This window comes from Amblyomma americanum, chromosome 2 (assembly GCF_052857255.1).
Source record: "Amblyomma americanum isolate KBUSLIRL-KWMA chromosome 2, ASM5285725v1, whole genome shotgun sequence".
Taxonomy (NCBI): Eukaryota; Metazoa; Arthropoda; class Arachnida; order Ixodida; family Ixodidae; genus Amblyomma; species Amblyomma americanum.
In genome coordinates this window covers 134,052,178-134,079,239 of record NC_135498.1, presented here as the reverse complement: position 1 = coordinate 134,079,239, position 27,062 = coordinate 134,052,178, and the positions used below count along the sequence as shown (strand labels likewise).

Genomic DNA, 27,062 nt, shown 5'->3' with positions numbered 1-27,062 from the left:
GGGCAGCCCAGACTAAAACTCAGCCAGCATATTACGAGAGCCCCGCGCAGCCAGCCTCATGCAGCGTATTCCATTCTGAGCCATGTTCGTCCACGCCCAACAACAGTTTCCCTGACATCGCCATTGGGACCAAACTCAAGACGGAAGAACAGCAAGCAGTGAAGCAAATAATGCACCGCCACTCACATCTCTTCGCTGCCAGCTCTGATGACACTGATCGGTACGAAAACAGCGAGGACGAGATCAACTTAGTGCCGGACGCAAAGCCTTACGGACCGGAACCATACCGATACACAGCCAGTGATCGGAAGCTCCTCGAACCTGAAAAGCCATCTCTTCTTCAGAATGGCAACATCCGTCCTTCATCCGAACCTTGGGGATTTCCCGCAATTGTCGTGACGCTGAAAGACAAAAAGAGGTTATGCGTCAACAACATACCTTTTATTAGAATGACCATCAATGTACTCCAACCACTGCCTCGGGCCGATGACATTTTTGATGACCTTGCAGGAAGTTCCCTCTTCGCATTCCTTGACCTTTGCTGCGCTTATTGACCGATTAAAGTAAAAGATCAAAGCCAAGAAAAAACCACCTTCATCGCGCACCACGGAACTTTCAAGTGGACAAGAATGCCATTTGGGTTTAAAAACGCACTAGCTACCTTTCAGAAAGCAATGCACCAAATATTTTCTCGACTCAAAATACCGACTATAATGATGTGGTGTACGCTCATATCTTGACGGCATCATTGTATTCTCTGATAATTTTCAAGTGTTTCTCTATCTCTTAGACGAGACCATCGCTCTCCTTCTACAAGCCGGCTTCAAGGTTTCTTTGAACACATGCAAGTTTGCTGTCCCCACTGTGAAGTTTTTGGGATTTATGATCTCGGAACAAAGGAAACAGCCAGACAAGTCAACAATTGCCGCAGTCATGTGCATGCCGAGGCCACGCTCGTCAAAGCACCGATTATGTTGGCTTCAGACTAACTTTTACAGGCGCTTCATCCCGAACTTCTCGAGAGTTGCCGCACCTATGCAAGCCGCCATCCGAGAGGCTGACTTCGAGTGGACAGTTGAGTGTCAACAATCCTTCGAAGACCTTCCTCCCACACTTCCAACAGCACCTATACTGGGACACTTCAACAATGAGGCACCTACAAAAGTCACCACAGACGTATCAGCAACAGCCCTCGGAGCGATACGCACGCAGCGAGGAGACGACAAGGATGTGGTGAATGAATACGCAATAGTACGTTGGGTTGGGCAAGTTGGAAGTAATTCATATTGTGGGCCAGCGCAAAACGGACAACGGGGCTAAAAAAACGGCGAAATGGGCGCTGCCAGACGACGAGGAGCGCCCGTGTCGTCTTCTCTTTCCTAGGTCCGTTGTCCGTTTCGCGGTGGTCCACAATATAAATACTCCAGTAGGTCACTCACTGAGCCTGATAGAAAACTTCACAGCAATGTTTGGGAGGCATTAGTGGTACACTGGCCCATTACTGACAAGTTTCGACACTATCTTTTGGGCCGCCGGTTTCATTTATTGACCGAAAATTGGTCAGTAGCCTGCCTAACAACAAACTTCAAGCCTTCACGGCCGTTCACTACAATGCTGCTCGACCGGTCCGAGATTGACTTTTCGGTTGAACACAGAGTAGGACGCCAGAACTGCGTGGCCAACATGCTATCGCGGTGCTCCTGTGCTACGGTCTCCCACACAGCTACTCTTGCTGCCATGCAAGCAGACGATGAAACTTGCAAGGCCATTCGTGTCATGCTTTCTTCAGACGAAGGCACTAAGGACTTTATCGTTATTGATGACATTTGGTGCAAATTTGTGACCCCGGCAATACAAACCATCATCTTTCCCACCAAGATGCAGCAGCAGGTCCTCGAGCTAGTACACGGCGCCAGTGGTCACATGAATGACTCACGTACGGTGGCAAAGCTGCAAGAGCGTTATTGGTGGCCGCACATGTCCGCGACAACACTGGACTACGTTGAAGCCTTTCAAATATATCATGTGTACAACCGTCATGCCACACGCTCAGTTGGCCCCTTGTGTTTTGTACCGAGATCAGAACTTCCATTCAGTGCAATAGCCTTATATCACATCACAATGACCACAGCTGACGAAAAATATATACTTAATGTCATTCACTTCTCGTCAAGATGTATTGTTCTAGCTCTTGCGCCTACAACATCTGCAACAGAAGCCTTGAAACATCTCCACTCAGTGTCTTACAGGTTCGGTGCACCTGATGATTGTGCGATCACGCCAAGTCATTTGAATCCAACAATTCAGAAACTTCATGCATATTCATGGTGTGAACATGCACTTCTTAGTCGCTTACAGGGAAGCTAGCAACGGAGTGGCGAAACGTGTCAATGCCACACTTGTGACTGTCCTCCGAAAACTGTGCAACAATGCCAAGGCACTGTGGGTCTCCAAACTCGACGAAACAGCTTTCGCTGTCAATGTAATCTGCCACAGAAGCACAGGATTTTCGCCATTCGAGCTTCTATTTGGATTTCTGCCAAAACTCTTAAATAAGAAAGTCTGCGCAGTGCAAGCCGTCGATATTCGTGACAGGTTTATGAACTTGCCAAACCTTCGCAGCGAGGCTGCCAGTAACTCCAAGGAAGCTCAAAGAAACCGTAAGACAGTCGACGACCGCACTCACCGCAGCACCTCATTGGACATCGGAGACTTTGGGTGCGAAGGCAAGAGCAAGTACTTTGCGGAACTGAAAAGCTGGCGCCAAAGTTCGAGGGATTCAATTAGGTGACAAAGAAAAGAACACCCGTCGCCTACGACGTTAGGCGCAAAACGAACTCCGCCACATCCTCACCAGATGCGCGTACAGTGCACATAAGCCAATTTAAACAGGACCACCGTCCGTACTTTGACCCAACGCTAGTGGAGCCCACATGCGAAGCCGCGCAATCAACCCCAAGTCCTGATGAATAGGATGGCGAGCGAATGCCTCCTACGAGCAATTAGCGCGATCAGCCAAATGATTAGCGAGGTTGCGATCCAAGAGTCACCGTGCACCACCCAAACGACTGCTTGACTATGAATTTACGTTGGTTGACTATTATTCCTGTCGAAGAGGACTTGGGCTTCCAAGCAGGGTGGGATTTGAGATGCAAGCCACTCGCCGCCAGGAACAGCCAAGCTCCGAAGCAGTCCGGCAACCCTAACTGACTTCCCGCTTTTATTTGGCGGGAGCACGGGGCGAGAAGAGAGCCTTCGGCCACGAGCGGAGAGGCAGCTAACCGTTTTTCGAGCCCTTTCTAACTCAGTGGTAGAACGTCCAAAATAAATGCATCTGTGCTCACAATCCACATGAGTGCATCTGGCTGGCGGTTTGAGTAGTAGCTCTGTCTGCGTAGATGTCAGTCCGGCGCTACACTAAATCCGGAGCAAGCTACCAAAAAATTACTAAGCATTGCCTCCTGGACTAGAGAAGGGCAGAACATGGGCAGAAAGGACATGCCAGTGCAGGGGCCTGTGATGTACAGGTTGCAACACAGCGCCCACTCCAATTCTCAGTGCAACCTCCTCACAGCGAGTTAGACCGCCGGGAATGTTATGTCAACGTGCAAGATCCAATCAACGAGCGGCGCTTCGCAGATTCTTTAGTAAAAATACTTTGTCTCCATCTGAAAGGTGTCACGCTTACGCGAAAAGACGGCTTCTTCTTAACAAGCGGCGCCACCACGTACGTGCCGAATACGAAGATAGCATGGCGTCTATGCTCAGACAGCTATGCTAAAGCGTGCAAAGCAGACATAATTACATGTGCTGCTCTTACAGCCTTCAATATGGATAAGTTTTTCAGCAGCAAAGTCAAGTGTTAATAAGCAGAATAAATAAGACTAGAGGTGGACGAGATAGTTCAAGCTTCTAATAATAAAAGTTCTCAGTGTGCAGCTCTCCTTAGCCCTCCCCGCCTCCTCTAACAACAAGACACGAAATTTGCCTGTTTACTGCCGACTGGGAAAAAGATATTTCCCTTCTGCCCACATTTAATAACAAGTCCGAAGTAGGGCGCCTCTCTTAAGCTCACCGGACGTCCTGATTCGGATGTCCGTTTTTGAATCTGCTTAGTGCTTCCTTCGGAAGTCCGGATTCGGCTTCGTATGCACGGACCTTAATCAGGCGTCCATCGGGCAATGTTGGCCGTTTCGGCTGAAGCGGCTTCTCAATCCCGCGCAGTAGAGGATTGCTTCTGCTATTGGCCGTGCCTCTAAAAATGGCCACACAGATTTGACCAGCTGCCTCCTGCAAGGTAAAAGGAGCAAATTAAAACTCTGTTGGCATGAAGAAGAGAAGGTTGCGGTAGTTTCATTCGCAAAGAATTACTTGTTTCGCCATATCATTCACTCTAGTGACGGACCCTAATGCTTTGAACGCAATTTGAGACCAAGTAGAAATATTCCGAAAATTTATAATACTCCACAACACAAAAGGGATATAAAAGTCTCTTGCACTGCACAGATATTAAGCAATAAATCAGCACAACGAAAACAGTAAGTCCGCGTTTGGCGTTCGTTTTCACTTATCCACCTACGAAAGTTGAATAGAATTGTGATATTTTTTCGGCAGGACCATCAAATGCGAATGTTTGAAATTCGGCTTCATAAGAAACAGCGACTGATCCACAGCCGTCGGGTTCGCACTGACGTGCTCCTCATGTTCTTCAGGCATCAAAAGTGAAGCATGTGAAGTGAGTCAAGAATTGCCATGCCTCCTATTACATTCATTAATTTTTTTTGCATTCCGCCTTTGGCCTAGTGTGTGAAAAGATCTCGGCCTCCTTTGCATTCGGTAGACGCCTGCTGCAGTGCACTACACGAGAAGTGCACCACGATGCGCAAGTTGTAAATATGAAATCACTATATTTTTTCTATCGCGCTATTATTTGGCTTTTAAATGCATTCATACATTCAACGATGACTGTGGTTTTGTTCAAATAGTCTGCTGTTTGGATTTTCAGGTTCTTCTTTTTCTTTGCCTCCAGTGTCAGAACAACAACCCAGAAAGCGGTGCCGACAAGGTTGAGGGCTCCACAAACCACGAAGAGCCAATCGTAGGCTCCAAATCTATCTCTGAAGAAACCTGCAAAAAAGAAGATTCCACGCTGTCACACCCAATTGAGAAGGCTCCCCAGCCCTGACTTCAGAAGGAGACCTAAAGGAAAGTGGTGAGAGGATTTAATGAGAAAAGATGTGCCGGACAGACAATAATTTACGTCTAACTCCACGCCACCCGATATCCCCCTCCAGGGCGTTATAGTGATTAGTATAAGGAAATCTCTCATTTGTCGCTCTGTCGTTTAATCTTGAAACCTACGCCTCTGCTCTCATTGACAAGCAAGCAGCTTACATTTCCACCTCTAAACATCTATCGAGCTCCTTTGACCACTAAGTTACCGAGCACATTTGCGCCTCTTAAAATCGTGCTGTGTACGCACTGCTGCTTTCTCTCTAAAATTTTCAATAAATAAATTTTCAATAAAATTTCTCAATAAATCATTTTTTTCAGGCACCGAATACCACGAAACAATATTCGCAAATCTTTTCTCCGCAGAATTGAGATGTCCGTCTCAGCACATGAAGCTTGAAACTGTTACAAGCGGCTAATAAAAGTTCTCTTCAATCTCACAAAAGCAAAGTGTTCCCAAAAAATCAATGCTTCTAACCACGCGTCAAGAACTCAACCTCTTCCCCTTTTCGGCGACAGGACACTTGGATAACGACCCTCTAAACACAGTTTGTTTGGAATGTTTTTACGTATGCAGAGTTTAACATCGCGAAGCGACACATGGACTATAGGACGCCGTGGTGGAGGGCTCTCGGAATACTTAGACCCCCTGGGATATTACACATGGTCTGAAAAACTCGCACTGGCGTTTTTGCTATTGTGTAAACAGGTTGTGTATATTATTTCTATTCTTATACTCTGTACCTGTCCCCTCACCTCCTTCACTTCATTTCTTTATTCTGCCTGCTATCCTTTATTGTAGCGTAGCTACACTACGCCACATCTTCGACCCTTCAGAGTGGCACCACATGAGGTCTGTGACAACACTTGAGGTCCGTGGGGGCGCCGTTGGTCACGTGGGTTGATCACGTGGTGCGGCCGTTGGTCACGTGGTTGGTCACGTGGTGCGGAGCAGCTGCTGCTGCTGGCGGCGCGGCGCGCAACAGCTGCAACAGCTGTGAGCATGCGCCGTGTTAACTGGTGCGAAGATGAAAAAGGAACGGCCAGCAAAACGAAGCGGCGAAAGAATGACTTTGCAATTCGACTGAGCGAGTTCCACTTGGCCAGATGTAGCTATCTCGTCACTCCAGGTCTAACTAGAGCTAAACCACCGCTATTTTTTCCGCTGCCCCAGCTCAGGTGCTTCAGCATCGATGGCAGATGCCAGGGCTTGCAAAGAACTTTTCCTTCCTTTCTGTTATCATTTTAATAAAACCGCGTACAACTACTAGCGTTTTCGCATTTAAGCTCCATTGAAACGTCGCAGCCCCGGCCAGTATTCTCTCGGAGACCATTGGCTCATCACCTTAACGCCAAAGGCAGGGAGCCACCACAGTAGGCGGCTGTGGCGAGTCCCGAGTGCAAGGAAGACACAAATTATTCCTAACGTCCGAAAGCCAGCCTTTCGGCTCCTGTGAAGACTTCTTCGAAGAGATGTTTCGTTCCTGTGAGCGCACTCACATTTCAGCTCCTTGGAGGGCGAATCTATACAACCTGTGGCTCCATTTCCATGAACGCCGCCTAGTCTCATTCGAGAGACGAACAGATACTTCTTCAGTTGTCGACAATGAATAGAGGTAAGGGGAATAAAAGAATGTGTTCTGCCCCCCTTGTTTCATATAGCCTGGAACCAGAGAAAGGGTTTTTTAAGTTTGTAGTCATGAATGCTTGTTTCAAGTAACCCTGAACCGAAGAGAGGCTTTTCAAGTTTGTGGAATTGAATGCTGTCTGCCGGATCCATATTTGAATGCAAGATGATGACGACCGTTTCAAGTTGATGAATTTTGCGCTTTAGTATATACCAGTTCAGCAAATGTTTATTTTCCTGGTCAGTGCAAAGGTTACTCACACCAAACGACTGATATAAGGATGAGGTGACATGATGAAAGTGCTTTGAGCACAGTAGGGAACGTCACAAAGATATTGGGCAATTATGAAAAGAATTTCAGCGAGAAAAGTCTCCTGGGAAACTTCAGTGCCGTAACTACAGCTAGTATTCCTTTGTCAACGAATGTCCAGGTGGTGCAGCTATTAAAGCCGAATATTAAAGAAAAACTATTTAAGATGTAGAGTGCTTTCTTATTTTTTAAGGCATGAAAATTATTCATCATTGAAAAAAGAATTTGAATGACATACGATTGACGTTGCTCCGGAGGGGAGAAGGAAGTACATACGACTTAATTTCCCCAAGCAAGACTTACAATACGAGCAACGCAGCTACGGATGAATACAAAATTGATTTCGACTATTTCTGGACCACTAAGGATCTATGACATGGTAAAGAGTACGCCTGTTTTGCATTTCGTCTCCAACGAAAATCAGTCATCGCGAGCGAGTTTCGACTATCTTGGAGATTTGATAGAAATAACTACTTTCACTGCAAATAGATAGGGGCAGTTACGTATTAAATATCTCTAATTCTTGACCTGCTTCAATAGCATAATAAAATTTTCATTCCTTTCATGAGTAAGCCGAGTGAAGAAGGTTGCATTTCATTTAGCACGTATCATGCTCATTCTCATGTCAGTTTTATGTCATAGGTATGTGTCGCGGATTTCCCCGGAGAACACTCGGAGCGGAAGAATAGACTAGGCGACAGGTGTACCCACACAGACGCACATTTATACATTCTACGTGACACACACACAAGCACACAAAACCAACTAACAAACTAGCACAAAACACAAGCGTTCTACTGTTAGCGGCCGGCGTTCGTGCTCACGGTTGGTTCAGTGCGGATGCGGCGTTGTATGTGTCCAGTAACCAGCGTCCAGATGGCGTTCGACGTGTTGCGGCTGACGTCGCTGGTGGCGTCGCTGGCTACGTCGTACGAGCTCCCGGTCCAAGCGCCCGTGGAGGCGATGCCGGTGTTGTTGGCCTTTGGGGCACCACCCGGATGGGTGGCAACAGCGCTGGAGACACCCCTGGCCGTAGCAGGTGGTAACGTTCTCAGTTAAATCCTCGGAACGGGCTCAGGAACGGCAGGAAACCCACGATGCGAAGCCGTAGAACGCGATCTCACCAGAGTAGTAGCCGGCGTCACTCTCTTCCAGCCGAAGCGTCCCTTACCCGCCGGAGCCTCCGCTTCTCTGTTCTTTCCACCGTGCCTCGCTCTCCCTAGCGCTTTTATAGCCTTGGCGTTAGTTCACGTAATCCTTGTCGTCGTCCTCTTCTTCTACTCTTCTCCACCAATCATCTCTCTCCACCTCACCGAATGCTGCTTCATCTTCTTTAGTCTTCGGTTAACCCACGTCGTCCTTATCGCCAACCTCTTCGTTTTCTTGAAACCTCTTTCCTTCATAATTTTATTTTAGACTCCCTATTATATGTGACATTATGTTTAATTTTTAGGTTGAAGACATAACTTATGAGCAATAATAAATGTTTAATATGATTAGTACTGACTTTTTCGCAAGCAACCTAACCCTTGCTTAACTGTTACTGTACACAGTATCCCATTTGTCGTGCTTGGTTTCCGCTTCGTAATGTGAAATATGCAACCTGCTACTGCCGCCTCGGGGAATATAGTGTGTAAAGCTGTGTTTACATAGTTATAAGGCGGAAGCCTTACTTGCCGCATTGAGCAAAAACCCGCGCACGCGTATGTGTGTGTGTGCGTGTGTTCGTGTGTGTGTGTGTGTGCACGTGTGCGTGCGTGCGTGCGTGTCTGTCTGTGTGTGTGTGTGTGTGTGTGTGTGTGTGTGTGTGTGTGTGTGTGTGTGTGTGTGTGTGTGTGTGTGTGTGTGTGTGTGTGTGTGTGTGCGCGCGCGCGTGCGCGCGCGTGCGTGCGTGCGTGCGTGCGTGCGTGTGTGTGTGTGTGTGTGTGTGTGTGTGTGTGTGTGTGTGTGTGTGTGTGTGTGTGTGTGTGTGTGTGTGTGTGTGTGTGTGTGTGTGTGTGTGTGTGTGTGTGTGTGTGTGTGTGTGTGTGTGTGTGTGTGTGTGTGTGTGTGTGTGTGTGTGTGTGTGTGTGTGTGTGTGTGTGTGTGTGTGTGTGTGTGTGTGTGTGTGTGTGTGTGTGTGTGTGTGTGTGTGTGTGTGCGCGCGCGCGCCCGGTGGTGGGGTAGGGGGTCACCAGCAGCGTGTGGCGGTGGCTGTGTTCACTACGATAGCGTGGCATCGCGCCGACGATTGAAGGTAGAATTGCAAGCTGCGTGTCATCGTGTTGTGTCTGGCTGCTGCGCGTGCAGTAGAAGGGCTGAAAAGGCGCCGAGGCGGCCTCTTTCCACAGCGATAGAGAGGTAGGACGTTTCCGGGTGCGTGGCAACACGGTTCCTTCCGACACGTAAGTTCAACGCGAAAATCATAGCGGCAGGTGCTGTTCGATCGTGTGTTACGGACAGCGAATGACTGCGTTCACGAAGTGAGCGGGCGGGTTTTCGCCTTTTCACGCGTAGACAGTCCTAAATGTCTGCCGATATTTTCCTTGCGATGGTGTGTACCTTTGTAAAGGCCACATTATTGAAAAAGACATGAACACTATATGAATTAAAAGTACCCTTTGCAGTTGTAACCTTCGCAAAAGGTTAAATGTTTAAAGGGTACATTGCTATAACCTTTATTTACAGGCGAAGAAATTTGAAAACAGTGCATCATTATAAAGGTTATCATGTTTAGCGCGAGAGTTTTTAAACATAGCCGCATTCGCACAATCTTCTGTACTTATACCGTTAGGGGCGCCATTGGTATGGTTCCTATTGCTCTGAGCTAGGCCATTCGCACCATTGTCTCTACTATGCGCCCTTAATCCGCAAGAGTTGCATTCGCACTGTTGTCTGTACTAGGCGCCTGTACTAACGCCATTGCTATAGTGTCTATGCGCCCTTAGTTATGTCATTAGCACAGTGCCTATGATTCCTCTAATGCGACGCTGGTGTAGTGTGTAAGAGCTGCATTCGCACCGGCGTTAGTGGTATGTCCTCGCGTTGTCTTTCCAACATCTTCATGAACCATGCATCCTTTGTGAGGCGCAGACCTTCGCAACAGCAAGGGCACCAAGCCACTGGTGGAGCTGCTGGCGCACTACGAGCTACCACATTAGGCCGTGTTAAGCCGGACGCAACAGTTCCGTGTATTCTACATGCTGGACAACACCGTGCGATAGCTGCGTCTAGACGCGCTCGTCCCAGTCAGCGCCCTGCTAGACTACCACAACCGCGAGCGATGCATCCTCTACGTGAGTACCAGCACCCCAGCGCCCCGGATAGCTTCGGTTGGTGCTCACGCATTTCGCGCCTTATATGCGCCAAATAATGACTGAAAAGGCTTCTGACTACAGAAGTGCACGTTTTAGTTATGAATTAACATTCTATGTTATGTAGTAAAACTAGTCACCCCTAGTAACTTGTACATCATGTCATGCCTACACCGTGCCATACAGTACTGTACCGTACCATATCATAATATCACATAACACACCGTGCCGTACAATAGGGTGCCTTAGGATACTATGCTTATATCATACCATGCCATATCATGCGCTGTCAGACCATGTACTTTATCTGTCGCGGTGGCTGAGTGTTTAAGTAAAACTCTTGATAGGGCTACTTGATTCATGCTTGGAGATGTAGCGAAAACGGTGCGGAGAACGAGGGCAAATCTAGAACGCAAACGACAGACCAGCGTCATTCATTACATCTTCATTACATTACGTTTTCCTGACAACTTCAGCGGGTAATGGTGCACAGCTTCTGAACCCGAAGAAGCTGGTTGTTTCCCTACAACAGCGGCCGCGCTTCGGTGAGGCTAAAATGCGATTGCCGTGTAGTGTGCGATGTAAATGCACGTTAGCCCCAAGAAGTTTAAATTTATCCGGAGCCCTCCACTATAGGCATCCGCTTTAGCGCATGTGTAGCCTTGCGCCGTTAAACTTCGTACTGTACAACACCATATCATAAAATACTGTACCACATCATTACATGCCTTTGTATGCAGTTCTATACCCTGCAATTCAATATCACAGCGTGCCGCACCATGCCATACGTATCACATCATACTACGAAAAACAATACCTATAATACCAAGTCGTACCACATCATAGTCATTAGGGCTTCGAGGGGAGGTACAAAAAAAATTGAACCACGGGAGCGAACGCGTGTACTGCTCGGCGCGTCCTGAAAAATTGTCCGACGCAGATCGGGCAGCCTTCTTTTTGTGTGGAGATGGCGGTGCTTTGAGGCCGCTACCACATACCCTTTTTTCGCATCCCGCACCGGTACAAACTGTACATATACCAGTGCCTCCTGCTGCTGGTCGCCAACATGGCTGCTGCGGACATCGCCAATGACATCATTGCCTTCAAGGACAATTAAAACTATATCGGGATAAAGCTAAAAATCTACGTAATAGCCCCGAATTACGGTTTGCATCATACTCTGCACTCCGTTATTTTGTCCTGCCTTTTCACCTGCTTTGTAGGTCATTCGGCTTGACTCTAGGGACCTCTGCCTTCCACGCGACCTCGTTCCTTTAGCCTCGTACCTCCGAAACAAACACCTAACGTATAGCTGCTTACTACAAGTGAAACGCCACGTCCTGTCTTACTGTGAAGCAGTTTGAAGTGTAAAATTCGTTCAATTTCTGGTGACAAATGTACGGGCATATGCTGCCATACAGTCGACAATACGCGCTTTCTTCCACAAATATTTTCTTTAACTGATTCGTTGCCGCCGCCCATTCTTTCTATCTCTTATTTCGTGGGTCGATTTTGGCACGTATCAGAAACTCACACAATTAAACGACTCTATAAGGCCAGTGCAGTTAGGGTGCAATGTATTGGAGTCCTCTATTTGTTCAAGAGGTAAAACGTTGACGTGAAAAGAAGGTACATAACCGAATGGTGCCCAACACTTCTGCAATTTTCATTCGTATTTGTATCTTTTTATCTCCAAAGTTTTCCTCAGCACAGGGTATAGTGTAGGTGTGGGTTTGAGTAGCAGGGAAAATTTGAGCATTTTGAGCCCAAACTACAGCATTTCCTGTGATTAAGAAGTAAGCGCAATATGAAAGACTCGGTGTTGCTTGACCAATTGCACAGTAAAAATTTTCTGCGCAAAATGTTTACGTTGGACGTCTTTGAGGAACCTGTGAATATGCGCTGAAAAGGCAATGGTGGTCCAGTGGCTGAGCCAGCCGTTTTGTTGGACTAACAAGTTCACACGTGAACCTGACAGCCTCGGCGGCTGCATCTTTGCAGATGGTTATTGTAGCTAATACGTCCGCAGTTCGAGACTTTGCCACGATAATATCCGACTTTTTTTCGTAACTTCTTTCAGGCATTCGCGTCTCTATCTACGAGTACGTTATAGTATAGAAACGAAGTTACATCTTCTAGTAAACAGGCGGCACAATTTTCAGGACCTTGTTTTTTACGTACTCATCATCCAGCAGTTACCGTGGCTATAAATATAATGTTGCCCCTGAATAGAGTTCCTCAAGGAACCACTTGCTGATCACCTTGCGCGCAATAGTTCATTTAATTATTTGATGACGCTTGGTCAAATACCACGTGTGCGAATGATCGGTACATATTCTTGTCTCTTTTCATGGCATTTTTGACAACACTAAACCAATGAACTTTTTCGTGAGAGTGTCTAAGTCCGCTGGCCAGTTCTTCGACAAGAGATCTTGACTTCATCTGGGTCCACAAGAAAAGCGCTCTTGTCGAAGCTTTGGCTAGGGGGCTGACGTCCCTCTCTACCCTTGTTCATATAGCTTCCTGTGTGTCAGTGTCTTGTAGACTACATCAATGAGCATAAGTAGGTACATACCTATGACAGAAGGCTTCACAAATGACAGCAGACCTGCAGAAGCGACGACCGTTCCAAACGACATGGACAATCTTTCGTGTCCGAAATAAGACCCCAGGACCATGGGAAAAAGGACCATGCCAGTTCCGACGAGAAAAGCTACACCCAACACTGTGGCAAAGATTAGCCCTCGAGTGGTGGTTATTGGGAGAAGAATAAGAAGAATGCCTTCTGCGCTCAATAAAAGCAGCATCGCGGCTTTGCTCCCAAGTATGCCACGGTCAACAGCGATTGGGATCATGAGTCTCCCAAAGATTTCGGTGATGGCTCCCACTGATGAGATCGTCACAGCGCTGGACACATTCACCCCTCGGTCGATGGCGAAGTCTACAAAAAGCGCTATATAGCACTCAAAGACGAGACTATATACGATGAAACTGTATATGATGAGGTAAAAACTAGGCTCTTTGAAGACCGTCAGCCCATACTTCAGTGTTCGTTTTGTTTTTTCAGTCCTGGACGTTGATCGGTTTTCAGCGATCTCCTGATTTTGGGTCCTAGTATTTATCACCTTTGGAGTACGCGGAAACAGGCTGAATGCTAAACCGTTCATAATAACGGCTCCAAAGATGAGAAGGGAGCCGCGCAAGCCGTAAATTCCGGTGAGGTACTCGAGCAGCTTGGGAAACACGAACAGCCCCATGGTGACGCCCGTGTAGTTCAGGCCCGTGGCTAGTCCCTTGTGTTTGTCGAAGTGCTCGCTGATGATTGTTGGTGCAACGATGAACACCATGCCTGTGCCGATGGCTGCGATAGACAATTTTTAGCAATGAAATCAGCATGAGTTAAAAGCTACTATTGTTTGTGTTTATTCGGATAACAGATAAAGCAATTTGAATACAGCCTAGTGAGTTTTTAACGCGCTTAGGATAAATATGTGGCGCACACCGCAAACAGCAAACCAGTGACGAAACACGAGAAGATAATGCAGTAATTTTTTTTGCCAGCATCACACCAACCTAAAGAAGTAAGTTTAAATAGCGACAACAAATTCATATTACTTGTTCGATTTCACGGGCATAGTTAGTCGAATGGCGTTTATAGTAGAGACTGGTTACACCACTGCTTTGTTCACACAATACTAATTTTAAACATCCCATTTTGCTGAAGCGGATCCTGTAGTGGCTAAGTGGCTTTGGCGTTCAACTGCTTATCTAAGGTTGCGGGCCTGTTCTGGGTCGCGGTGGCGGTATTTGTGTAGACGCGAATTACAAAAACCTCCTTTTCCTCCGCGATGTCAGCCCACATCAATGTATACCAGGGGGAGCATAATTTAGAATTTTAGCATTGTGTTACAGCACCGGGCTACATTTAAAGCCTTACCATGCACAACGCCCAATGTAAACGTCATCAAGCCAATGCTTGTGGCGAAGTAGCTCACGATGGCACCTATGCTTGCAGTAGCTGCCCCCGCTATGATCACTGGCCGTGCAGTGAACCTGTGAGCCACAGGACCTGTTATCAGCCCTGGAAGGAAATACAATCAATATTCTTGGTGCATACTGTGAGCCTCCGTACTCCTGAATTTCGAAAATCTAAAGGTGGGAGTTAATAACCACCAATCACCAGCAGCAAAAACAACGTACATTAAAGCTAACACATTTATTTTAATAGACGGAAAGGTTACTAAAAACTTGCTCTACAGACATATTTTGCGTTGAAGCGGAAGATGCCGCGAACAGTCAATATGCGGAAAGCGTGCTTGTGCCGCTGCAAGAATGAAATCGAAGTTGTCTTTGGTTTACCGTGATGACAAACCTCAAACCAATGTGTTCGCAAACGGGTGCTGTGCATTGAGCTTTGTGATGAATGATCACCCAATAACCTTATAGGATACATCCAGCTCCGTTCCCGTCTTCACGTGAGAACGTTGTTCACTAAACTGCAAGTTGTAACCTGATAAACGTGCAAACGTAAGTCACTCAACTGTTATTTACAATGAAGGAATACTGAAGTCCAGCATGCTAATTGGTGTTAAAGGGTAATGGTGAGCGCCTTCCTGAAAATGGCGGCTGCCCTTGAGCTGCCTCGGCTTTACAGTGTTGAGCTTTGTTCAAAATGGTCGTTTAGGCTGTGGTTTGTCCGTTCATTTGCCGGGAACCTTGATTATAGCTACGCGACGCAGCGGCAATGACCTAATCTAGGCGCCAATGAGACTTATCTTTCGCATCGCCGCAATTTCTAAACTCCTGTGTAACGTTTTTATGTCTGCTTCTTTTACTTCACACCCCGACGGACTGTGACACTCGACGCCAACTTCAGGGCCTGCGAGCTGTTTATTTCACCGCATCGAAAAGCCCGCGTCAACATGCGTCATCGCATCTACTCAGCTTATTCCGCCAGATACTGCCGCCTTGTCGGCCGGCGACCACACGCTCATCGAGCTCATTTCTTGGCGTTTATTATGAATAGAAACGAGATAGAGAAGCCCTTTAATGAAAAAAATACACAATTTAGCCGGTGCTTAAAAATAGCTGGCATGCTAGTCGGCGTGGCGAAGGAAATTAGGGAAATAAAGACGGAAAGGGAGCGGTGCGGAAAAGGTAAAATAAAACATTTAAAAAGGGGATAAGAAAAAATGCAGCCGTTAAACGCGTACAAATGTGCATCGGCGAGTAATGATGGTATATATACAATGATGAAGTGCATAGTCAAAAAAACGAGATAACAAAGCTCACTTTGCCAAGAATGTGTGATGATAACAAGGAGATTTTATAGCTTCTCATGAAGTCCAGTGCCCTTTAAATATACAAATAAGTTATTTGCATGTCCCTGTTGCCTATCATAGGCTAACGGCACTAAAACACTGTCCATTGTTAGAGGCACTGGGGAGAGCTTCTCTATGCAGTGTTCATAGTACGCACGCACGCCAGCATATGCAGAGCACTCAAGCACGCTATGTTCCAGAGGGTTGATCGATTCGCAGTTGTCACAAAGCGGACTGTTCATTTGACTGATGCGGTATCGCAAGCAGTTGGTAAATGCAGCGCTCAGGCGAAGTCAGTGATAAATTGTCTGCAGATGGCGAGCAATTTTTGGTGGCAGTTTTCATCTGAGATTTAATCTGAGGGAAAAAGATTGATAGTATGGAACGCTCACTGGACTATATGTCTACGCAATACGGCGAGATCCTTTACACTGCAAACAGCTACGGCAACGAGGTAACGACGCTTGAGGAGAAATGTAAAACCTTGGAATTGAGTCTGAAAAAGCAAAAGGCGGAAACAGCGCAGGTGAACTCAATGATGCATGACTTCGAATAATCTAGGCGAAGAAATATTCATGTTCATAGTGCAGAGCACGACCAGAATGAAAATCTTTGCGGAATTCTTGAGCATGTGGCTGGAAAAATTAATATAGAGCAAACAAAACCAGAAGAAAGTGAAACGGTTCATAGACAAAAAAAAGTGGCGTCCCGCCAATAATTGTGAATTTCTCGAAACAACAGATTAGAAATGCTTGGACCAGTAAGCGGTTTCACCTGAAAAAAAGAGGATATCTATATCAATGAGAACATAACCAGAAACACCAAGAAACTGCTCTGGCTTGCGGAAAAATGGGCAAAAGACAACTGTTATAAGTATGTGTGGGCACGCAATGGTGATATTTTAGAGAGGAAAGAGGACGGCGTGAACTCAATTAGATATGAGATGAGGACAGTCTCCTGAATTTAGCATAAGTATAGATCACCAAGCTTTAAGTCCATTCCATGACTGGCTTATGGTTAGGCAGGAATGTGCTACTACAGAAAACCTTCAAGCTAACCTTAATACAATGCATGTTTACATAAGCTTTTAAAAATCACTAGGATTTGTTACATCTATATTTGGATAAGTATAGTCATAATTTCGATGTCATAATTTTAACAAACTAATGGAAACAGTTCCGTAGAGGAAACTTATCAAATGGATCATTTCCAGCAGTTCAGTATTTGTCGTGAAGACAGAAAGGGTGGTGGGCTGATAATTTACGTTCGAGATTCTTGGCTATGCGATAGAAAACTGTTTGTGTGAACGAATTTGAGATCATTCTTCTCACAATGTAAAGTGCTTCTGAATGCATCGTCATATGTGCGATCTCACCGTGAAAATCTGTGATTTTTTTAGATGAATTGGAATCACTTTTAGCGCAGCTTGATAAATTGGATGACCTGATCTTAGTGGGATATTTCAATATTGATATATCCTACATGGAGAGCCACTGTGTGGCCGATTACCTAAACGTCATCTCAGCATTGCGATTACAGAATAAAATATCAAGCTTTACTCGAGAAGAACATCTTGGTAATAAAGTCACACGTTCATGCATTGATCCCCTAACGGTCCGTACAGCTTGCCAAAAGGCGATAGCTGGAGTTGTTCAGCAAAAAGTGGCGGATAATTACTTCTTAGCACTAACATTGTTTTCCTCTATCGACTCTGAAATACAGAGTTTATCTGGCACTATTACTATTCTGGATGATAAGAAAATAGATGCTCTGATCAACTGATATAACTGGAATACACGCATTGAGTTGGACCATCTCAGGCTATATGAAAAGCTTGTTTCTGTTTTGCGCTCCTTCTATAAGATTGCTGTAAATAAAGTTAACTTTAAAAGAAGCAAAGTGCATAAGCCATGGATTAATAAAGAGATAATGGAAGCAAGTTTCCTGAAAGAGAAAAATTGGCAAAGATGTAGGAAGAACCCGGATAACTTACTGTTACAGCAGGAACTGCGGAAAACTAGGAAGAAATGATAAGCATTGTTAAGAAGGGCTAAAAATTAAAATTATAGATTACAGCTTAATGCTTCTAAGAATGATCCTCGTAAATCGTGAAATATTTTAAATTCATTTGGTTGGAGGAAGATGAAAATAGCGTTGATGATACTATAATTAAAAAATTTCCGGGTAAAAAGATACAGGAACTAACTAAAGATTTTAACAAATCATTCGCTTCTGTTACCAATAATTCAAAAGAAGGTAGCGCTCTAGGAACTGAGTTTATTTCTGAATCCACCCCGAATCTGCACTCGCCATATATGATAGACATAAGTGAAGAAGATCTGAGGAGTTCCGTTATCAGTTTTTCTTGTGTCAGGCTTCCTGGTTATGATGCCTTTAGAATGAGAGATCTTATTATGAACTTTGATAAGCTTAAACCTACACTTTCTTATATACTATCAGACATTGTAAAATCTGGAAAAATTCCTGCAAGAATGAAATTCTCAGTACACAGACCAATATACAAAGGTGGGAATAAGCAGAACTGCGAAAATACAGACCCATTGCTATTTTGCCTTTAGAGGATTGTATTCTTGAGAAAATGTTGCGAAAAGTACCGCCTCCTGAGTGATGTGCAGCATGGCTTTCGTACTTCCCGCAGTACTATTACATTACTGGAAAATTTCTGACTTTGTAAATTGGGACATTGATGCTAATAAACTTGTTTTGGGCATTTTTCTAGACCTGAAAAAGACGCTTTATACTATAGATCACCAAATATTCCTTTACAAACTGTTGACAATGGGTTTTCGTGGACCTTATTAGTTGCTCTTTCTCTGATTATTTTCACCAAAGGTATCAAGTTGTCAGAATGAAGAAATGTGAACAGCCCTCTACTGCCACCCAAATCTGGGATGCTCTAAGGGTAAATTTTTGGGGCCTTTCTTTTTATAGCGATAACTACACTACGCTACATCTTCAACCTACCCTTCAGCGTGGCGCCACTTGAGCTCCATGGCGGCGCCGTTATTCACGTGGGTTGATCACGTGGGTTGATCAAGTGGTGCGGCCGTTTGTCACGTGGTTGGTCACATGGTGCGGAGCTGCTGCTGCTGCCGGCGGAGCGGAGACTAACAGCTGCAACAGCTGCGCGCATGCGCCATGTCAAGTGGGACGAAGATGAAGAAGGAACGCCCAGCGAAACGGAGCGGGGAAAGGCAACTCGACTGACCGAGTTCCTTTCGGCCAGATGTAGCTATCGCGTCACTCCAGGTTTAACCAGAGCTAAACCACGGCCATTTTTTTAATCTTTCTAAAAATGATTTTCCAGTGTGCTCATGATTCTGCGCTCCTTGTTTCTGGATCCAACTACAACGACAATGTTTCCTTCATGCAAAATGATATGTACCAAATTTTGACGTGGTTTGACAGGAACTGTATTTTTGTTAATAATCATAAGACCCGGTTTATTTGTTTTCGCCACCCCCACAAGAAAGTTGAATTTTCAGGACAAATGAATATGCGCAAAGAAAATTGTGAGAACTGCGTTTGCAGTAGTTTGTGCAGGTATACTGTGGTTACATACCTAGGAATGCATATTGATGAAACTTTGTCCTGGACTCACAACATTCGCTATGTAGCGAAAAAGCTGAGAGCAGTGGGTGCTGTTTTATACAGGCTGAGATCAGTGTGCAAGTTACAACTATGTTTGATGATTTTTAAAGAGCTTGGCGAGTCAGCATTGCGGTATGGAGAAACAGTGTACAGTTGGTCCTCTAGATGTAGGCATTATGTCCTTAATAGTATACTGCAAAGAATTGCTCGTAACGTGCCATATGGTACTAGTGACACAAGTAAAACTTGAACAGGAATAATGCAAATATTACGCATTTTGGCTTTACATATGTCTCTTGTGTCCATTTTTTACATAAAAACTTCTCCAAACCTTTCAAAATAAAAAAGCTCAACAAGGCGACTTACGCGTGGTGGAAAGACCTGTTTTACCAAGCGTGGCTTCATACTACCGGAAAAGGACCAGGGGATATCGCATTTGATTCTATTCTAATAAATCACCTATTGGAAATCCACCACAGTCTGTATTTAAGGCAAGGAGCCTAGTTCAGAAACGGGTTCAGAGCCCAATAATTTAAATCTGTGTGCGTATTTTGACTGTGCGCTTTGTTCTTAACTTTTCAGCTTTCTGAAGGTAGGAGATAGGGTGATAAAAGGTAAATAACAAAATAAATAAATATGAGCATTCTTGTCGTATACCTGCTAGTCGGTGAAAGCCACCTGTAAAAGAATGCAACATCTATTTTAAAGGTCACTATGTTTTCTTTACTATTTGGTTGTTTGTTTCTTTTCTTCAGCAATTGTATGATGTGCTGTGGAAATAAAGTTATGCATTCATTTGAAATGTGTAGTATGTCTGCTCTTGCCACTTTGCCATGCTGCGCTGTTGAACAAAAAGTTATCAATGCTTGTGCGGACAGGTTTTTTACTATGTAACTATTTGTTGGCAAATAAACTTCAACATTAACATGTGGGTCGACTGAGCACAGAAAGTGGTACCGATGTGTCGGCAAGCTCCAGAGCCGATACGTTTCTCCAGAAGCAAATATTTTAGCCAATTGGGGTACATCAGATTTCGTGGAGATCCGAATGTATCTCCGATGTTGGTGTCCTTTACGGGCCGCTTCGTGCGCTTTTTCATTGCCCATAATGCCACAGATATTAGTCAGTGACCTACGACAATAACCAAATGATGTGAAGGGAAATAGGCTGGTGATTGGTGTTCCTCAGCTGGCTGGACCGGATCTGCAGGGATGGTATGGAGGCGGTAAAGATAATCCATCGGCCGGGGGTTCGGCCCAAGGTATAGGAAGCAGCTTCTTCAACGCCATGAAGCCCAGCTGTCGTAGAGGATGTCTTCCGCTGCAGCCGGTAAGAAAGGACATGGCTTGTTGAGGGCACATAAAGGCCACAGGAAGAGGTTTCTTGAGTAGCTGTACCCTCGATGAAAGTGTGGGTGTGGTGCGTATATTTCTTGGCTAAGTAGGCTAGAGTAGCTTGCAGAAGCGTTGCCTGTGGCATGCAGCTATTTGCATTGGCACCTGGAATAAACTTCTTCACATTTAGAGATGAGAAGGTACAGCGAGGAAAGGATAGGGATACTAGCTTCTATGGCTGAATAATAATGGGCAGGGGTAGGCCCTGGACAGCTCGGCCAAAGGGAGAGTTGCAGTGAGTTAGGTGGACATAGTGTTAAAAGTGTTTCTTCGCTAGGATTACAACGCAGAGGTGGGTACGAATTGTTTCCTGGGCAGCAATCACATTCAACCGGAGACAGCCTGCTTCCGCAACTATTCCTGATGCAGAGGAACCCTTTGGAAGGCCGAAATATATCCGCATGACGTTGTTTCGCTAGGCCCCGAGAATCTTCTTGCTTATTGGAGATTATGTTTGAAGCACCGGTAGACAATAGAGCAAGTTTCCTATAACGCAGGCTTTTTCAAGCAGAACGATTGAACGACAGTTGCTGCCCCACCCTGTTCTCGCCACGAACATGAAAACTTGCGACGCTACACTGAACCTCTTGTGATGTTTTTTGATCTGAGGTGACCACGAGAGATCACTGTCAATCACAACGCCTATGAATCGCTGTGATCGCACATAAGGTAATTGTCGTACACCTAAGAGGACCGGATATCTCGTCATTTGTTTTCTTGTAAAAGCCCTGGCAACACTTTTTTCACGCGAGAGACGAAGACATCGAGGCCGGGTACATCGAGACGTGCAATAACGCTCTCTGAAGATATTGCTGGGTAAGATAGCATGAAAGTGACGCGTTCCAGATGCAGATGCCATCTGCATAAATCATTATGCGCACCCCTCGTAGAAGGTTTCCTGTTATGTGTATATGAGTAGTAATGAAAAGGAGAGGTCTGAGCAATGGTATTTGACGTAGGCCCCTCTCCTCCGCGTGAAACAGCGTTGGGCCATTTGGAGGGCTCATAAAAATTTTGCATTCTTTTAAATAGTGTCCAAACAATTTGTACAGCTTCCCTCCAAGGCGAAGACTCGCCATGATTGCGAGAATTGCTTGGTGAAAAAAATAGTCAAAACGGCGCGTATGTCAAGGAAAACGGCTATCGAGATGTACCCAGCTTGTAGGTACTCTTCTAGTGATGAGACGAGGGCGATGACATCATCAGTCGGAGACATATTTTAACGGAACCCGTTCATTTCTTGGGGATACTCATTTCGGCTTTCGAAGAACCAAGTGATGCATTTGCAGATCATTCGCTCCATAAGATTACCTACACAGCTCAGTTGGGCGATGGGCCGGAGGGACGCGTAGGTTATTGGCTGCTTGGAAGGTTTCAAAACAGGCACAATTTTACCCAGCTTCTACTCTGTGCGGATTCACCAGTCATCCAGGAAGAATTGTAATATTCCAGGAGTCGAGGACGGGATTTGTGGGGTAGCTTTGAAATTGCGTCATAGGTCACTTGATTTGGCGTCTGTTTGATTCCGCGAAAGCTGTGGCTAGCTCTTCTGTTGTGAAAGGCAGGTCCAACGCTGGCGGTGTTGCCTGTGGGATGCCTGATTGAGCAACTCTGGAGAGTGTCAAAGGCCATAATCCCGCTGGCAGCAGCCTGCAGTATTCTTCTGAAACTTTTTAGGGATTTTCGTTCCTGCAGAGAGAGCGCAGCGAAGGGGCGAAGTTGCTGAAGTGGCGTACGCATACCTCTAACGATCCGCCAAATTTTGCTTACTGGTTGGCGCACATCCAGCGTAGAACGAAAGTCACGCCATCTTTGTCGATTGAGTTTATCCAAATAGCGCCGAATGTGTGAGTGTCCCTGTTGGAAGGCACGAATGTCATCAATGTTTTTCGTGCGCAAAGCTTTTTTTTCACCTCGCTTCCGAATAGCACACAAGCTTTGGAATAGCTCATCATTTGAAGTTTGCGATAAGTTTAGCTTTAACGCTTGTACTTTCTTTCTGAAAGTACAAGCGAATTCCTCATTCCGGGTTGCGGCAGTAATTCCTCTGCATCCACTGTCCTTGTAGGCATCTCAGTGTGTAGATTTTGCAAGGAATTTCTTTTTTGCCATCAGTGGGCGGATAGCTGATATGAGGACTAGGTAATTCTCACTTCCACGTTCTTTTAAAATGGCGCACCAGGCAAACTTGTTGGCAAATGAAGAACTTATAAAGGTCACATCGATGCTGTTGGCAGTTGTCAGGACTGGGAGGTAGGATATGCTGCCATAATTTAGCGGCTCAATTGAGGGTGCTGAGAGAGGCTCTGCACGCTTGGCTCCTCGGGCACATTTATGTGAGCGGCCCCAAATTTAGTTGAGAGAAAAAACTGCCGCCAACCAATAATTTTAACTTTACCCAGCATTTTGGGACCAACCCGGTTCCTTCTTCAGGGGTGACTAAGGTGTGCCAGCAGCAGCAGCGGGTTGCTGACTTCGCTTTCCCTTTCTTAGCACGTGGCGCAGTCCACTAACATACGCAGAGGGGAAGTTCCTAGATTTCCTGGAACGCTCCACTGCGCGTACATTAGTGGACTGCGCCATGTGCTAACAAAGGGCACTAAAGTCTCCGCAAATAGTATGCGCAGAGGGCGTCCTTGTTATCAAGTTTTGAAGCCTCAGAACATCAAATGGCTTGCCTGGCTCAATATAGACTCAAGTCAGAGTGCACGCTTGTTTTCCAATTAGCGTTACCACGCACGCCTATTCGTTGTCAATGAGGCGAGGCATCAACCTAGAAGGCCCGGACATCTTTGCGAAAGCCTATTAGCAATCTGCTGACGTCATCTGGTCGTTGTTAATGGTGAAAGTGGCATCCGTATAGAAAATTTTCTTCCACGTGCGATTCAGAGATGACTATGAAAGGAAAGTGGTACGCTCGCAAGTGCTGCCGGAAATCGGAGAGTTTCGAGCGTAACCCGCAAACGTTCCACTTAGAAATAGTGCATGTGCGAACGATACTGAGGATGGTCAGCTGTGGTGAAGCTCTCGCTGTTGAAGCCATGATTATTGATGTTTTTTATTACCCCCTGCGGAGCGTAGGAGGCCGATACCAACGGCTCTATTGCAAGGACAGCTTCTACTTCTGCGGGAGCTCGTGATGAGGGGTTGGCGCGGACAAGAGCTTTGATGGCTGCAAAAAGCGTCGGAATCAGTAGACTTGTGAGGACTTGCTCAGTGCTTCCATTTTACTGCCTTTCGTTGATTGTAATTTCGGATTGCGGCGCCTTAGGCTGAGAGCTAGAGTGGCCATTTGTCGGGGCTTGTGTCGAGTGCTCCTACATCACTGAAGTAGGCAGTATATCCGCGGGATTGCCATATTTCTTTTTTGCTCCTGCTGCATTTGTGTTTTCAGCTCTCTTGTCTTTTTACGTTGATGCATCTTGGTTAAGGTCTGGCGTATTCGTGAACACCATGTCAGGGTCTGGTGATGGTTCATATAGCTTGGGCGGTTTCTCTTGAACATGCTCCCTAGTGCGTGCGAGTGAAGGAGCTTTCTTTTTAATACACCATCCATATGGAGCATGGTACGGGTCATTGCAGTTCGCGCACTCAGGTTGTGTTCTCGATGCGCATTGCTTGTGCGAATGGGGGCCAGCACAGGCTTTGCAACGAACAAGGCCTGTGCAATGTTTAGAGATATAGTCATGCCTATCACATTTGTGGTATTGTGTTGCTGCCCCAACATATTCAGTTACAGGGTAAGTGCAGAAACCAAGCGTTACTTTTTAGGCAGTGCTGAATCATTGGCAAACTCCAAGATAACTGTTCTACGACGTACCTCTCTGATCTTGCCAGGATCCTCAGGAACGTAAGCGGTGAGTCTCCGTACTGAGATGACGCCTTGGTTGCGAAAGTACTCTTGTAGGTCTTCGTCTGCGTACGTGATTGGAACATCTTGAATTTTCCCATAATTAGCCATGTATGATTAAGGAAAGCGGGCCTCCGCAGCTACTCCAGAAAGTTGAGTGACGGGAAGCAGGTGGTTGGCGGCGTGTAGTGACGAAATTGTAACTATGAGGCTTTCATCATTGTTAGTTCGATGTCTGATATTTTCTCGAGCCGCCGATACAACCGCCGACGCTACGATGTTGGGGTTCACTTTCAAATAATCTTCCTCCTTCCATGGCAGGCCTGATGACTACGGGAACACCAATAGCTCTTTTTTTTTCTTCTAGGATAGAACAGTGAAAGATAGCTGGTCCATCTCTTCTGTACTATCGCCCAAGAGCTAGCAGGTGGCTTGCTCTTCCCACAGTCTCTTGTTTGCGGCGTCTTTGTCTTTGGCGGAGCTACAGTGGCCACCAGAGCAGAGGGTGCCACTGCTTCCATGAGTGCAGCATGGAGGGCAGCCAGAGGAGACGTTCCGCGTCGGGGCGGGTACGGCGCCGAGCGCCCAGAGGATCGCTTGACGTGTTTCTCCCGGTGAGCCTGGAGCCCCAGCTCGTCGCGCGGCTAATACACAAGCCAGGAAAGATGTAAGAGTACTCAGACTGAGAAGGAAGTCTCAAAATTAGCGACTCGGCTCAGATAGCCGGTTCGCTAATCGTTGTCTTCCTCGCGTTTCATCATGAATAAAAGTCAGCATGAGCGTTACAAAGTTGAGTCACCCGGGTTCAGGTCGTCGCCTATGAAGTGCGGAAACAAGAGGGAGCGCAAAGTTACTGCAGCTGAGAACGCAGAACTGCAAGTTTATGGCCGCACATCTCCTGCAGCACATCGTGACAGCTCCAAAAACAGTGGCGGCCTATAACGGGGGCGGCAGCTTCTCAGTGCTATTTGACTTGAAAGCAAGACAAAATATGTGTTGTAGAAGTAGAGCAAGTTCGTAACGATGCACTGGAACAAAAATCGCGAAAAAGCATAGACTGAAGAAGCACGTCATCATAATCATATCACATCAATAAAAACCGGGACATGTGCATCAAGAAACCGAGCATGTACTTAACCGATAGTGAAATCGCATTTCTTAACAGCTAAAATGTTAACTGTTTGTCATGCATATTCTTGCATGTCTGTAAACCTTTCATATATAAATTTAACGTTGCGACATCCGCCTCTCATGCGTATGAACAGTATTCCGTGGCGAATAAAGTTTGTTAAGTCTTCGCTAGTGCTGTGTTTTTGTCTCTTTATTCTGTGTCTTTTCACGCTCTTTGTGCCAAAAGACAGAATATGATAGCGTGAAAGGATGAAAATTCTTGCTGACCCGTGTATAGCAATCTTTCATCTAGAAAAGCTGCGTTTTGTCAGTCGCCCAGGAGGCCTAATTCCTTCATTTTGAGGTTATCGGTAGGCGCGTTAGAAACTTCGTTTTGCTTGAGATAACAATACTTCTCGCAGGTTTTCTTTACCTACGTATAGCTGTGACAGTTTTGTTAGGCCTCTTTCAGACTTTAATGTTCTGGGGCTTCATAATGAGATCTTTTTCTCCAGGGGCGGGGGGTGGGGGGGGGGGGGGGGGCTTGGCTGTAGTCATTTCGTTCATTCCGCACTCACTCATTCCATTCAGCGATCCCTGGTTTTATATCCTGCTCATCTACCTCCTCCTCCTCCTCCTCCTCCTCATATTCATAACCTGCAGGGTTTCTTGTTCCTTGGTTAAGGAAGAATGTTTGCATAAAAATTCTGAACTGCGGTATTTCCGCCGTTATCACAACTCAGTTATGTTCCTCCCAGTTTTCCTAGTCTCCATCGCTACAGCTCACCTTGCCTTGCACATCTAGACACTGCACGATGCAGAGGTGTTTGACATTAATTGCAGTTTATTTCAGTTTGAATGCCCCTATTCGCGCTCTTTCATAATCATTTTTGTAGTGATACCTACATTACAGTAGCATTTCGAGCCTTCAGCGTGTCGGCGCCGCCACCCTGTGGCTGCGCCGCCACGCTGTCGCGTTGTTGAGCACGTGGTGCGGAGCAGCTGCCGGCGGCGCCGCGCCGTGGCTGATCACGTGGTTCGTCACGTGACCAAGTTCCACTCGGTCAGCTGTAGCTATCGCGTCACTCCAGGTTTAACCAGAGCTGAACCACTGCCATTTTTTTTGCCTTTGTCAGAGACGGTACCTATGCCCCTTAGGATTTTCCTTTATAGAAAAGGAAGTAACAAAAACTTCCCATTAATATTGCTGGCATCTATACATATTGTCCTATTGCGTGCTTCTTGCTTACTTTCGCATTGCAGGGAACTTTAATGAGTTTACAACTATTTTTATCCCAACATTCTCAATTAAA

The 27,062-nt window shown here is 45.9% G+C and overlaps 1 protein-coding gene across 2 annotated transcripts in view; it reads right to left on the bottom strand.

The window, feature by feature from the left end:
* Positions 1–4,033: 4,033 nt before the first annotated feature.
* LOC144119106 (monocarboxylate transporter 2-like) overlaps positions 4,034–27,062 on the bottom strand; it is a 47,687-nt gene continuing 24,658 nt past the window's right edge. Inside the window, exons 4-7 of one of the 2 annotated variants that reach the window (XM_077651820.1) lie at positions 14,400–14,543; positions 13,038–13,823; positions 4,954–5,127; positions 4,034–4,290 (exon numbers count right to left, since the gene is read on the bottom strand). In XM_077651820.1, the coding sequence (XP_077507946.1) occupies positions 4,289–4,290; positions 4,954–5,127; positions 13,038–13,823; positions 14,400–14,543 (1,106 nt within the window). In that variant the 3' untranslated portion in view covers positions 4,034–4,288. The remainder of the gene's footprint in view (positions 4,291–4,953; positions 5,128–13,037; positions 13,824–14,399; positions 14,544–27,062) is intronic. The other variant, XM_077651821.1, reaches the window with a different exon arrangement.